Here is a 14061-nt window from a genome sequence, read left to right as displayed (position 1 = left end):
GAAAGGTGGTTTACATATATACCCGAGGTGGTGGGTATCCAAAGTTCGGCCCAACAGAACTTAACGTCTTTTTACTTGTTCGAGGTTACTTTTTAATTTTTAGAGTGCACAACAAGTCGATTACTGGCTTAGGTGTATGTCTATAGTGGCATGGGGTGGATTAATATTCGCACCCTCTTTGTAACCTAACCTAAGTAACCTGTAGGGCAAATTTACACATCCGGCAGATGTAGCCGGCTAAATTCCTATTGAGCTGGGATTGATAGGCACTGACGCTTTTGCCTGGACTCGAAACCAGGTGTTCAGCTTAACAGGTTTTCTTCAAGACCAAAGAATTTTTTACTTGGTTCGGCCACCTAAGTACGGGATCATTGAAAGTGGGACAAAAGTTAAGTATCCAGTCTATGATAAAAATGAAAGCGGATTCAATAGAATTCTATGAGAGAATAGATATTAAAAATACTCCTTTTTTTTCAATCTTCTTTACAACTTGCCTCAACGACATAAATAACTATTGTCAATAAAAATAAACATTATATGGGGAATCATAGCGCGCATGCGCAATATGCGAACCATTAGTTGAAATAGCCGGCAGTTTAATAGGCTAATGGGACAAATACACAAGCAATAGGCATTTGCCTATGGACAGACATTTACAGGCCATAGGCCAGGCATGCTATAAAGGAAATCATAAATCCGGTATTTACTTGTACTTACTATCATATTCACTCTCATCTTCATGCACATTGGTATCGGATTTGTCCACACCATCGTCATAGCCAAACCATGATTGTAACCAGCCGGTTTGTTTGGCGGGCTTGTGTGCCGATTGCGGCGATAAAGTGGTGCTGCCTATTTTCTTATTGCGTCGATTAAAACCAAATAAAGAACTAAACCAGCCGGTTAGTGAGGAATCGCTGGAGTCATTATCATAGTCGATGTCATCATCATAGTCACCATCATCATCTTCGTAATTGTAATCGCTGGCATGCTTCTTTAGTGTGTTATGGTACGAAGTGTATTGAGTGTAGGGAGAAGTGGATGAAGAGCTTTCATTGCTTCCCACAAAGCTGTCCATGATAGTGGAGAGCACCATTTGTACGGGATAGAATATCATGCGAAAGAAACCACCCAAATTGGAGCCCACACTGGTAACATCGTCTTCATCTTCGTCCTCATCGTCATCATAATCTTGTTTTGCAGGTAATTTGGAGGTGGGTCTACGACGTATGCGTTTTAGATCAAGGGCTAGGGTGGGATTATTTTGGGTGTTTTTTGAAAATATGGCAGGATCATCACCAGCAGTGGCGGGAATTTCGGTTGGCTCCATCTCCAAGGCACCAAAATCAACATCTGCTGCGGCCGACGAAGTATCCTCTCCTATGGGAGTTTCTTCCAAATCATCTTCATAGGATTCGCCATCATCCTCTTCATCATCATCATCATCACCATCATCCTCTTCGTCATCTTCTCCACCGTCATCATCATCCTCATCTTCTTCAGTGTCATCATCCTCCTCCTCTGCACCTTCGGCATCAAAGAAATCAAAATCCCCCTCATCTTTTTCTGAACTGCTGCCCTTGGCCCGTTTGTGATCGCCTTTAATAGAACGCGATGTTGAAGTTTCTATGGCTAACGACTGATTCGCTCCTGTATTATTCAAAGCTGAAGGAGACACACCTAAACGTTTGCGTTTCTTTTTAGTACGATTTTCAGCTTTGCGACTTTTGTGGTGAGTACGTTTTCTTTTTTTACGTTTGTTGTGTTTTTGTAAAGATGGACCTGTAATTTTTGTGGTCTTAGAATTTGCAGAGGATCGATTTAGAATGGTGGTTAGATTTTCTTTATCAATACTGACATTCGAAGTAGATATGATGTTATTGTAATTTGTTGAGTTTTCCTTAAGAGGGTTTAATGTTGTGGTGGGTAAATTTTGTGGCATTTCGGTAACATTCCCTGTTGAACTATTGGATTTTCTTATAAATTTTGGTAAGGTTGCATTCATTTTTGTTGTTGAGGTGGTTGATCTCTTTTGCAGGTGATGATAACGATTTTCTTTTGGATTTACTTTAATATTATCAAAATTTTTGATTTTTCTGTATAACTGTAGGTTTAGTTGATCATTTTCACCATGTTTTGCTTTTAGTCTTTTCATCACTCTAAGTTGGTATTTCTTTTTATTGTGATCACTGAGTTTTTTATTATCTCTTACAATTTGTTCTGCTTTTAATTTAAGATGTGGTGAATTTTTGAAATTTTCACCACTATCAAAATTTTCGTTTTCTTTCTCTTGGGTTAATTGGTCATTTTTGAAATTTTCATTAGCTACTTCAAACGTTTTAAATTTGAATTTTGTGTGTGGTGAATTTTGAAGATTTTCACCTCGGTTGGATTTTTGGTTTTTTGTAGTTTCAAATGGAAATTCCAGCAATTTTAAAGGTTTCCGGTCTTTATGTGCTTTCATATACTTTTCAAAGTCAAAATTTGGGTATGGTGAATTATAATGATTTTCACCACTGTTATCTTTTTTCTTTACCTCCACTTGGTTTAGCTCCAAATTAATTTTTTCTCCTTTATCACTTTTAAGATTTTCAACTTTTAAATTTTGGTGTGGTGAAATTAGAAGTTTTTCACCTCTGTGAGATATTTGCTTTCTTTTCACTTTGTTTGGGAATTGGGTTAATTTTAAAGGTTTCAGCTTTTCATGAGTTTTCTTAAACTTTTTATTGTTAACATTTGTGTGTGGTGAGTTTTGAACATATTCACCACTGCTTTCTCTTTTACTTCTTTCGACTTTAAAGGGGATTTCGGTTAATTTTAGAATATCGATATTGCGAGCAATTGACTTTTCATTGACTTCAGCATTTTCTATTTCAAATTGTATGTGTGGTGAGTTTTTGATATTATCAACATCGTCATCATTTAGGTTTCCTCTCACTTTAAATGGTGTTTCTTCCATATTTTGCATTAAATCATCATAATTATTTTCTCTGAAGAGTTTATGGGCTTTATCTTCGAAGCTTTGAGCCGATCTTTTATTTCTATTTTTGTACATTTCTGGAATTTTTAAGATTTTAGTATTTTCTTTAAGATTCATAGCAGTTGTTATGCTGTCTTTGGTGTTTTCGAATGTGTTCTTGTGGATTAACGTTTTTAAAGCTCCATCACGATTTTTCATCAACTTAATACCATATGTCTTTAGTTGTAGTAAATTTTGTATTAAATTAAATGCTCTGTTTAAATCGTTTCCCATTTTAAATTCTTTGTAAAGGCTTTCGATTAAATTTTGGAATTTTAAATTTTCATTGTTTTCATTCGGATTTAATTGCAATAATTTTTTTTCTAGTACTAAAAGCTTTTCAGCGAGTTTTGAACCCTTGGTTCTAAATAAACCTATGAGAGTTTCCTCAACATTTATATTACTCAACATCTTGGTAGTTTCAAGGCCTTTTTCTAGGGATTCTTGATGTTCCAAAATCTTTTCACTTAGTTTATGCACAATCTTATGAAGATGAGCTTTTGTAAAACTTTTCTCTAAAAGCTTTTCCATTATAGTGTTAAGTTTAGAGTAGACATTCTCTTTAGATTTAAGAATGTTTTTTATAAGCTTCAAAATTTCACTTTTTGCAACTTTAAGATTTTTAAACGTTTTTGGATTTTCAAGAATTTTTTTAACTTTTGTAATTTCGGAATTTGTTTCTAGGATTTCTTCACTTTTGTGCTTCCTAGTCAAAGCATTTGGCGAGTATTCATTATCAACATTCTTTTCCGGTTTGTTTGCTTCACCTTCCCCGAATTCCTTAAAAAATTCCAGTAATTCGTTATGTTCACTTGCTTTGGAGTTGTTCATATTAAATGGCTTTTCAATATTAGTTTCAATATTGGGATTATTACTTGCGAAACTTGTATTTATTTCGTCATGTTGTTTTAACGAAATTTCAGATAATTGCCATAAATAATGGATCAGCTTTGTTTTCACCCCACTTTGGTTAAAATTTTTATCCTTATTTTGGTCTTGTGATACATTTTCTATAAGATTTTCCAGATATGGTGCACTTTCTGATTTATTTTCACTCTTAGAATTTTCTTCATCATTGTTATTCAAACGATTTTGTTTTTTTCTGTTATTACTTTCTTCTTGCCACATTTCTAATAATTCCATTAAATTTTCTATATTATTTAGTAACTGGGTGTGTACTAAATTTATTTGGGTTAAATTTTTTAGTACTAAATGCAAATTATGTTCGGTTTCATCACTTTTATCAGTTAATTTTTCATTTAATACGTTTTCTTTTGATAAAATTTCATGTACTAAATTTTTTAGTACCAAGTTTTTTAGTACTAAATTGGGGTTTTCTATGGTTTTTAGTACTAAATTTGGTTTTATTTTGTTGTTGTAGTGAACTAAATTTGTTTGTAGTACATTGGTATCCACTAATTTATCATGTACTAAATTTTTTAGTACCAAATTTTTTTCAAGATTTTTTATAATTCGTGGTGTTTTAGGAACGTTTTCACTTGTTTTTAAATAGGAAAGCACCAGATCATCATTTTCAACCTTTTTTATTGGGTATGGATCTTTTTCACTTGGATTTACATAAGGGAGTACTAAATATTTACTATTATAAACATTTTCGTTGTTTTGCTCTGATTTGCTCCATTTGGTATAAGTTTTAGTACCATCATGGTCTTCACTTTCTTTATTAACACTATTGTGTACTAAATTATTGTTTTCATAGAGATTTTCTGTACCGGTTACTATTTTAGTAATATAATTAGGTGCAACAAAAACTGATGGGGCAGTGGCGCCAAAATTATCGTTAAATGTTGGAAATACATTTTCTTGTACTAAAAATTCATTTGTGTTGTAATTTTCACTATTTATTTTTTTATAAGGATGATTTAGATTTGGGTTCATTGAAACACCTACTAAATCTTGATTTGCATTAGTTATTTCTGCAGCAGTATGAAAATTGTCATGATTTAATGGAAATACATTTTCTTGTACTAAAACTTTAATTTTGTTATGATTTTCATTAATTTTTGGAGTTTTAGTATCACCACTTGGATCCATGTAAACATGAACTAAATTTTTATTTGGATTATTTTTTTCACCAACAGCATCAAAATTATCGTTAATTGGTTGAACAATATTTTCTGGTACTAAAAATTCAATTTTGTTTTGATTTCTATTATTTATAGCTTTTTTAGTACTAACATCATTTTCACTTTGGACCATGTAAATATGTACTAAATTTTCATTTCCAACATTTTTTCTTGCAGCAGCATTAAATTCGACGTTGTATGGTTGAAAAATATTTTCTTGTGCTAAAAATTCACCTCTGCCACTGTTTTCATTATTTATTGGAGTTTTAGTACTAATATGGTTGTCATTTTGATTTAGGTAAACATGTACGAAATTTTCATTAGCATTATTTTGATATGTTTTAGGTACAGGTTCTTTTAGGAGAAAATAATTTTGTGTACTAAAATATTCATCACTAGGTATATTCACATCTTCTTGTACTAAAACCTCAACACCATTGTGATTTGCCTTAATTGGCAATGGAATGACGTTCAGATCACTGTTAGGAGCCATATTTTTATTTTGCTTGCGTTTTTCTTTTATGGTTTTAGTACTCGGATAATTTTCAGGTTGATATACTAGATATTCACTTTCTTTATTAGCATTGAACTCATTTTCGTTTGTCTCAATATCCCAATATTTAATGGCTTGGAGATCCTTTGTTGTTTTAGGTAATCTTATTTTAGTACCCATATTATCACTATTTTTGTTTAAAATTTCTTGTTCAAAATTCACATTTTCATCTGCTTGGAAATTATTATTTATGTTGTTTTCATTGGGTTTATTTATGTTTCTGTGTACTAAATACTGCAACTCATTATTATTTTGTGCTGGTTGATTTTTAGTACTAAAATCGTTTGTTTCTTCGATTTGGTAGAAAAATGTTGGTATATTTATATTTTCTTCATAAATTGGTGATACTTGACCATCACTTTCTAATGCATTGAAGTCGTTGTTAGGGTTTTCTATGTTTATTTGATTTTTAGTACTAAATTTAATATCACTTGGTACAAGTTTAAAAACAAGTTCTAAATTGTTATTATTTTCGGTTTTTAGGGATTGAATTTCCATTTCACCTGGGTTTATGTTGAATTCCGTTTTCAAGTTTTCATTTATGTATAGACTCTCTTTATTTATTGGATTTTCGGTTTTAGTACTAAAATTAATTTCAACTGGTTTAACATTTTCTTCATATATTTCCGATATAGTACCATAATTTTTTTCTTTAGGTTCTAAATAATTTAGTACCCATGTTAGATTTTCAGTTTCATCATGAATTTCTTGTACTAAGCAAGGTACACTTTCACTTTTAATTTTTTGTTCTAAATTGTTAATGTTGTTTGGGTTTTCAATGCTGGTTTCCAAATTAGGTTCTTTTTTCCATACTAAGTCATAATTTTCTTCGGTCGTTGCACTTTCTTCTGAATTTCCAGCAAAATTTATTGCCAAATCATCTTCTTCTACTATAGGCTTCGTTTTTTGTTTGGATCCATTTTTTAGTACAGCGTCGGTTTTTTTATTTTGAACTTCATTTTCACTGAGTACATCAACAAATTTGTCACTTTTAACTTTATCTTCTTGTATTTTTGTTGTATCCTCTTTTGAGTATAAAAAGCCTTTTAATTGATAACCGTCATTTTCCACATTCAAATTGTTATCCATAACTTTTATTGCTCTATCTTTATTTGGTTCTGATTCATTTTTTGCAACATTTTCAAAATGTTCACTCTTCACTTCATCTTCTCTTAATGCGTTTGTTTCCACGTTTGTATTTAAAAAATCTTCGAATTGATTATTATCGTTTTCCAGATTTAATTTATTATCGATAACTGCAGGCAAGTTTTTTGTTAGTTGAGAAGTTTTATCAATTTCTTCACTTTTTAGCTCATTAGTTTTAAATTTGTTTAGTACTCCATCTTCTTGGGAGTTGAAAAACACATAACTTTTAAGAATCGATAGCTGATCATAGTTATTTATTACTTTATCATCGATGTATTGGTTCGATAATTGAAATTTATTCATAACATTGTCATCCTCAACTTGCGGCGATCTTTTCTGCACATTTTTAAAATAATCGATAACTTCAATATTATTGTTATCGATTTTAAAATTATTGTTATCGAAAGGTTTATCCTTCTCTTTGAATTTTTGTGATTCTTTCACAACACTATTATGGGTAACTTGTGACGATTTTTCAATATTTTTTAAATAATTTTTATCGATTTTAAAAAATCTGTTATCGTTGTATTTATCGTTTCCATTGAAATTGCTTGATTCTTTCGAAAAAATATGATGGATAATTTGTGGCGATTTTTCAATATTTTCAAAATTTTTTAAGTCATCGATAATTTCAAAATCATTCATATCGATTTTTAGATTATCGATATATTTATTGTCTTCATTGGAATTTTTTGATTCTCTCGAATTAGGATATTCAGAATTTAGAAAATGATTCATACCGTTTATATGGATTTTTAAATTATTGTTATCGAAATATTTATCGTTTTCGGTGGATTTCTTGGAATCCTTTAAAATATCCTCTTCAGAATGTAGGAAGTAAACATTTTCTTGTTTCAACATTTTATTATCGTTTCTTTGTATATCTAATTTGTTATCGATAACTTTGTCGGATTGAAATATTTTGTCAGCTGTTATGGTTTTTAATTTATTCTTTTCGTTTTCATTCCCATCATATTCACTTAACACTTCTGCACCACTTTTTAATAAATAATCGAATTCTTCAATATTTCTTTTATTGTTCTCCTTTGTCATAGGCGATTGTTGGTTAAACACTTGAAGTACTCTACCTTTTCTTCTCGTTGGTTGTTCATCGCTATTTTGTAAATCTATTTTGTTATCGATATCCTGTAGGGAACGTCGATTTCTTCTTAATGTTCTGTCTTCAGCGTTATAGAGGTTTTCTCTTATTTCCTTTTTTCCTGCAGATTGTTTATAGCTATTGAGAGTTGTCTTGTGTGCTGCGTTAGGTTTCTTTTTATTTCTGGATTTCAGTTGGTTATCGATAATTGTTGTTTTGCTTTCTATACCATAATCGATATTTTTTTGTTCATCGTTATTTGCTGCAGATTCTTCTTCAATAATGTAAAGAATTTCATCTTTTCCGCTAAGTATTTGATAATCGATATTTTTATCGATAACTTGTAATCGTTTGGTATTTATATCGTAATCGATATTTTTATGTTCTACCTCATTTTTCCGTGACTCCTCAGGAGTTTTTTCTTTAATAATGTATACTTTTCCACCTAGTTTTTGATTATTATTTTCGTTATCGATAACTGGCAGGGATCGCTGAACTATTTTTAACCTATAATCGTTGTTTTTGCGCCAATTATTTTCATAAAAATCCTTAGAATGCTCATCTTCCTCCACAGAGGTTATTTCATTTTCCAGATTTTCAATATCTTTATCTCCCTTCGAATTTCTTTGTTCTCTCAAGGACCTGCGTCTCCTCTGCATTGTATCAAAATCCATTTGTTCATCTACTCTATCCGTTCTTTTCAAATCCCTATACTGATCCACATTACTAGCTGTGGCCGCCAGGGGAGCGCTTGAAAATATGGTGGTACCAAAATTAGGTTTCTCCAGTTGGGTGGAGAGTTTCTGCAGTTCACTTACTGGCCTGCGGGTACTTATTCTGCTGCCCATAACAATGCGTGGCCCTTCAAAAGTGGCAACAGGTTTTGGTGTTGTATGACCGGGAGGCCTGGTATTTTTATTCTTCTTTTTATTCTTGAGTTTTCTCTTGCGAGTTGTGATAGGCCTTATTGTGGTGGCCTGGTTCTTATCCTTAACTGTTAGCTCAGTTCTTACCACCACTGAGGAAGGTTTCTTCAGCGGAGTTACCAGTTTCGAAGTGGTCATTTGCGTAGGACTGGCTGGCCTATTAAGTCTTATTATTTGGGGTCTCATAGTAGTCGATGTTGTGGTGGTGGTAGTTGAGGGTCTTGAAAAGGACGAAAGGGCAGGATATTTGTGTAGCTTAGTTTTATCCCCCAATACAGCATTGCCATTACAATGGGCCTCATATTCCTGCTTCAGCATCATTATATCCCTTTCATATTGCTCCTTGGTTATGAATATGGGTATGGAACCATTGGTTCTGGCCACGTTGGAGGAGGATTTACCCATTTCGGTTATGGCATAAACTATGCCTGTGGCCGGATTGGTAAAATAAATGGGGAAGTGAGCCTTGGTGTTGTTTTTGTAAAGGTTATTAAGCGAGTACTTTTCCATTTCGTTGGTGCTAAGGGGTTTTAAGTTTATTTCAGGCATGGTATGGCTGGTGGTGGTCAATTGGCCTTGGGTATCTTTGTGAGGCTGGTTTTTATTGTTGTTGAGAAAAGGTATGGGACCTCCGTCCTCCATTTCCAAAGTGTTGTCATAATTCTGAGCATAATCATCATGGGAATAATGAAAATCCAAAGAGGAACCCAACTCCTGTATGGTCAGTCTATCAGGGTTGTTTAAAGGAGCTGGGCTGCTCAAACCAAGAACATTGGAAAATATTTGTCCAGTTACATCCTGATCATTGTTGTTGTTGTTGTTATGATTATTATTGTTGTTGTTGTTGTTTTCTATAAATTTACTTAAATGACTGTCGTATTGAAATTTTGGCACAAATGATCTGACTTCGCTGTTGGGCAGGCGCGGCTTCTGATATACTCTACGCTCACTTTGATGCTTCAGTATGTCATGGGTCCAGGTGCGATGGGTTTCTCGTAGCAGATTATCAAACTCCTCGGCACTGGGATGGTAGCCATAATCATAGGCAGCAGAAACCCGGCCGCATATGCTGGCCAATAACCATTTCAACATAAGCACTTTGATCACTAGAAAAAGGCGACACATTTTCCACAATTGTTTGTACACTCTTCTGGAATTTTCACTCAAACACTATTCTTTAGCACTTTCTTATCCTTGCATGGGATATTGAAAGTTTAAAGGCCGTTACATTTCAAATTAATAAAAACGCTTCTCAGTCAAACACAACCGTTGCGTTAAACAGCTTTTCCACAAGTGATTAAAATAGATGTGAGTGAAAATTTTCTTGGCATGGCCTTCCGTCACATACACATATCACTCTCAATGAGGCTGGCATGGCATGCTTAGCTTAGCTTTCTTTGTAAATGCCGGGTAATAATGTCGTCGCTTGGGGTTGAACCACATTCTCTGGGTCATATGCATGAAAATCATGGAAATGCTCTACTCCGCCCTGTGGGTATGGGTTCTTCTTCGGCCTCTGTGCTAGGTTGTAGTTTAATGCTTGAGTGAGAATGTGTCAACATTTCACCAAAAAAAAAAAAAAAACAATCTGGTGTTTAGTTAGTTTGTCTTAACCCATCTACTCCAGCTCCTAGCAAGGAAAATTGAAGTTGGCTCAACTACAATAATCTCGATAGCAATCGAAGCGTATATGCTCATTAGAGTTATTTATGCAGCTAATCATAGGTCCAATCATGGGCGTTGTGAAAAAAGAAGCTCTCTGTGTTGTTGCTTCTATGCGTTTAGAGTCAAGCGTAACCTCTTTTTTTTAATTCGTTTCGATACTTCTACTCCTCCCCCGAGGCAGAGGAGAAAATTGAAAAACTTTTACTTTTTTAGAAATTCTGGCGAAAACAGAGACACAATTTCAAAAATTTCTTTCGCGCTCTATATGTTAGGAATCTCTGTTTGGGTTTTTTTCAAATTACTACCTTGTGTGGCAGTGTTTTTTTTTTTTTAATTTTGGCTTTTGTCAATTTCCTTTGCAACTTTTTCTTATTTTCTAGCTTTTTCGCTGAGTTGTTGGCTTTTTAGCAATTTAAACGCGTTGTGTTCACTTCCAGCTCTAGTGACTTACTAACTTAGTGGCCATTTCTCTATTGACTGTTGACTTCTTTCCTCTTCATTTCTGTGCATGTTGCCGCCTGGCTGCTGGCTCTCAATTATCATCATTCATTAGACTCAGTCCCCCCATTAGTGTAGCATTCCACTTGGTAGCGAATTTTGGATTGCATTGCATGTTGTATGCTCTCTGGGATTTCCAGTTTTGTTTCTCTGCACCGGCTTTTGATGATGGAAAAAATGGTTATTTAGAACCTCAAAATGGAGTTCATTGAAACTGAGTTTTTAATGGGTTGAAAGATTATGTTCTACAATACCCTACAGTAGGTGGAACTAAGCAGAAGGATGGTCAAAAAGAGTAAACCATGAGTTGTGGATAACCAAACATGTAAAAATGTGCTAAGTTCGGACTGGCCGAATCTTATATTGGTTTGCCCAAAAAGTAATTGCGGATTTTTCATATAGTCGGCGTTGACAAACTTTTTTCACAGCTTGTGACTCTGTAATTGCATTCTTTCTTCCGTCAGTTATCAGCTGTTACTTTTAGCTTGTAACAGCTGATAACCACCATGGATTCCGCTAAAAATGTACCCTTGAATTTGTAGCAATCAAATCGGGAATTAATTGAGGCTTTAATAGTCGCAAGAAGTCATATCGGGATATCGGTACATAGGTGGGCCTATATCAGCTTATTGACCGATTCGCATAAAACTTGGCACTGATGTTGTAAGTCGAAAGATAGGTTTTTGGGTCAAATTTCAGCCAAATCAAATGAAAATAGTGGGCTCAAGAAGTCAAAACCGGGGATTGGTTTATATGGGGGCTTTATTCTTTACAAACGGACTAGCTGGATAGGATCCGCTCCGCTGCGCCTTCTTTCACTCTCGTATTTTATCTGAGTCCTATTCTGTCACGTCGGGAAATATGTCCTATTTGTAGTTGCTGATACGGCTTTTCAGATATATCTTCCTAATGTGAATATCATATTTGTGTTCTTCTCCCAAATATCTTTCATTTGAGCCTTATATTGCTATGGTTGGTAAATATGTCCGGTATGGTGGTATTTTAAGGGGTGAGGTGGACCGCCATATATCAGATTCGTTCTCTTTTCTCAAATACCTTTCATTTAAACCCCATATCGTCACCATTCGTTTATATTTCCATTGGGCGGGTTTTGGGAGTGGAGCGAACCCCCTGGAAATCCCACCCTAAAGAAGGATACTAAATTTCTGCTCTTGAGTTATTATAAACAAACTTAATGTCGCCATTTTCGAGACTTGGTGTTTTTTTAAAAAGATCAAGAGGAGGGTCCGCCCGTAAAGTTCGGATGTTAGATCTACTTCATTTTCTTGGTTTTGGTGGTGGATTGCAGAAGTCAAACCCTTTACCCCGAAAATGGATATCCAATTCACAACCTTCTCCAAAAAAAAAACTCATTTGAGCTACACACTGCTATAGTCGGTAGGGGGAGTTTATGAGGTGTGGCTTAGGGGGAGTTTATGAGGTGAGACGTCCCTGAAAAACTTGGCCATACAACAGATATCAGATTTGAGCTCCTTTTTGCCATAATCCACAAATATGTCCAGTTTGAGGGGTATGTAGGGTGGAACAGCCCCCCACGCACTTAGCCATGAAAAAATAACAGCATTATGCTCTACTCTCAAATTTCTTTTATTTGAGCCCCGATTGGGGCAGTTTATGGGGTGAGACGACCCTCAAACACTTGGCCTCAAAATTGGATATCAAATTCGTTTTCTTCTATCAAATATTGGGTTGCCCAAAAAGTAATTGCGAATTTTTCATATAGTCGGCGTTGACAAATTTTTTCACAGCTGTAATTACATTTTTTCTTCTGTCAGTTATCAGCTGTTACTTTTAGCTTGCTTTAGAAAAAAAGTGTAAAAAAAGTATATTTGATTAAAGTTCATTCGAAGTATTATTAAAAATGCATTTACTTTCTTTTAAAAAATCCGCAATTACTTTTTGGGCAACCCAATACTTGTTATTCGTTTTCTAATCTCAAAAACCTTTTATTCGAGCCACATATTGCCATGGTCCGGAAATTTGTTCTCTTTGTGGGGTGTATTGGGGAAGGGGCGGTGCCCCAAATACATGGTCCCACATTTGGATATCAGATTAACATACTACTCCCAAATACGTTTATTTAAGCCCCATATTGCGATGGTCAGTAAATAATTGCTGTTTGTTTTGGAAAGGGGTAGACCCCCAGAAAACTGGTCCCGAAAGTGGGTATCAATTTCATGCTCTACCCCTCAATACCTTTCATTTGAGCCCCACACTGCTCATGGTGAGCAAATACGTCCTATTTTGAGATTGTTATGGGAGTGGGACGTCCACTGAACTGTTAGTCCCGAATGTTGTTTTAGAGGTGTTTTGGGGGATGCGGCAGCACTCAGTGACTTGGCTCTCAAAATATCTATTAGATTCGTGTTCTACTCTAAAATACCTCATAATTGAGCCGCTTATTGCAATGTCCTATTTAGGTGTTGTAATGGGGGTGGGTGGCCCCATAGACACTTTTTCCTGAATATTGATATCAGATTCGTACTTTACTCCAAAATACCTTTAATTTAAGACCCATATTGCTATGGTCGTAAATTTGTCCTGTTTGGGTGTTATTTTGGGGGAGGAGCGCCCGCCTAAACACTCGATCCCACATTTGGATATCAGATTCGTATTCTACTCTGTAATACCTTTCATTTGAGTCCCACATTGCCACTTTAAGTAAATAAGTCCTGTTTAGGGGGCCTTTGGGGAAAGGGGAGGCCCCCCAGAATCTTGGTCCCACATTTAAATATCAGATTCGTATTCTACTCGCAAATACCTTTCATTTGAGTCCCATATAGCCATGGTCGGTAAATATGTCCCATTTAGGGGTGTTTTGGGGGTTTGGGTGGTCCCCCAAACACTTGGTCCGATAATTGGATATCAGATAAGTTTTCTAATCTTAAATACCTTTCCCATATTGTCGTGATTGGTCTTTATATATATTTGGTAGGTTTGGGGGTGGGGCGGCCCCCTAGGTACCCCATCCAAAACAAATTTTTGTTTTTAGGTTACTATAAGATGGCACACAAAATTTCGCTTAAATCGCACTACTCATCTTCGAT

General features: G+C 34.8%; 1 protein-coding gene across 1 annotated transcript in view; it reads right to left on the bottom strand.

The window, feature by feature from the left end:
• Positions 1–14061, bottom strand: part of LOC106083204 (putative uncharacterized protein DDB_G0282133) — a 210164-nt gene that overhangs the window by 29194 nt on the left and 166909 nt on the right. The window contains exons 4-6 of the mRNA XM_059367216.1: positions 7357–10369; positions 4647–7266; positions 718–4256 (exon numbers count right to left, since the gene is read on the bottom strand). Of these exons, the coding sequence (XP_059223199.1) occupies positions 718–4256; positions 4647–7266; positions 7357–9955 (8758 nt within the window). The 5' untranslated portion in view covers positions 9956–10369. The remainder of the gene's footprint in view (positions 1–717; positions 4257–4646; positions 7267–7356; positions 10370–14061) is intronic.

This window comes from Stomoxys calcitrans, chromosome 4 (genome assembly GCF_963082655.1).
Source record: "Stomoxys calcitrans chromosome 4, idStoCalc2.1, whole genome shotgun sequence".
Classification (NCBI taxonomy): Eukaryota; Metazoa; Arthropoda; class Insecta; order Diptera; family Muscidae; genus Stomoxys; species Stomoxys calcitrans.
The sequence above is the reverse complement of the archived record's forward strand: the minus strand, read 5'-3'. Positions and strand labels throughout refer to the sequence as shown.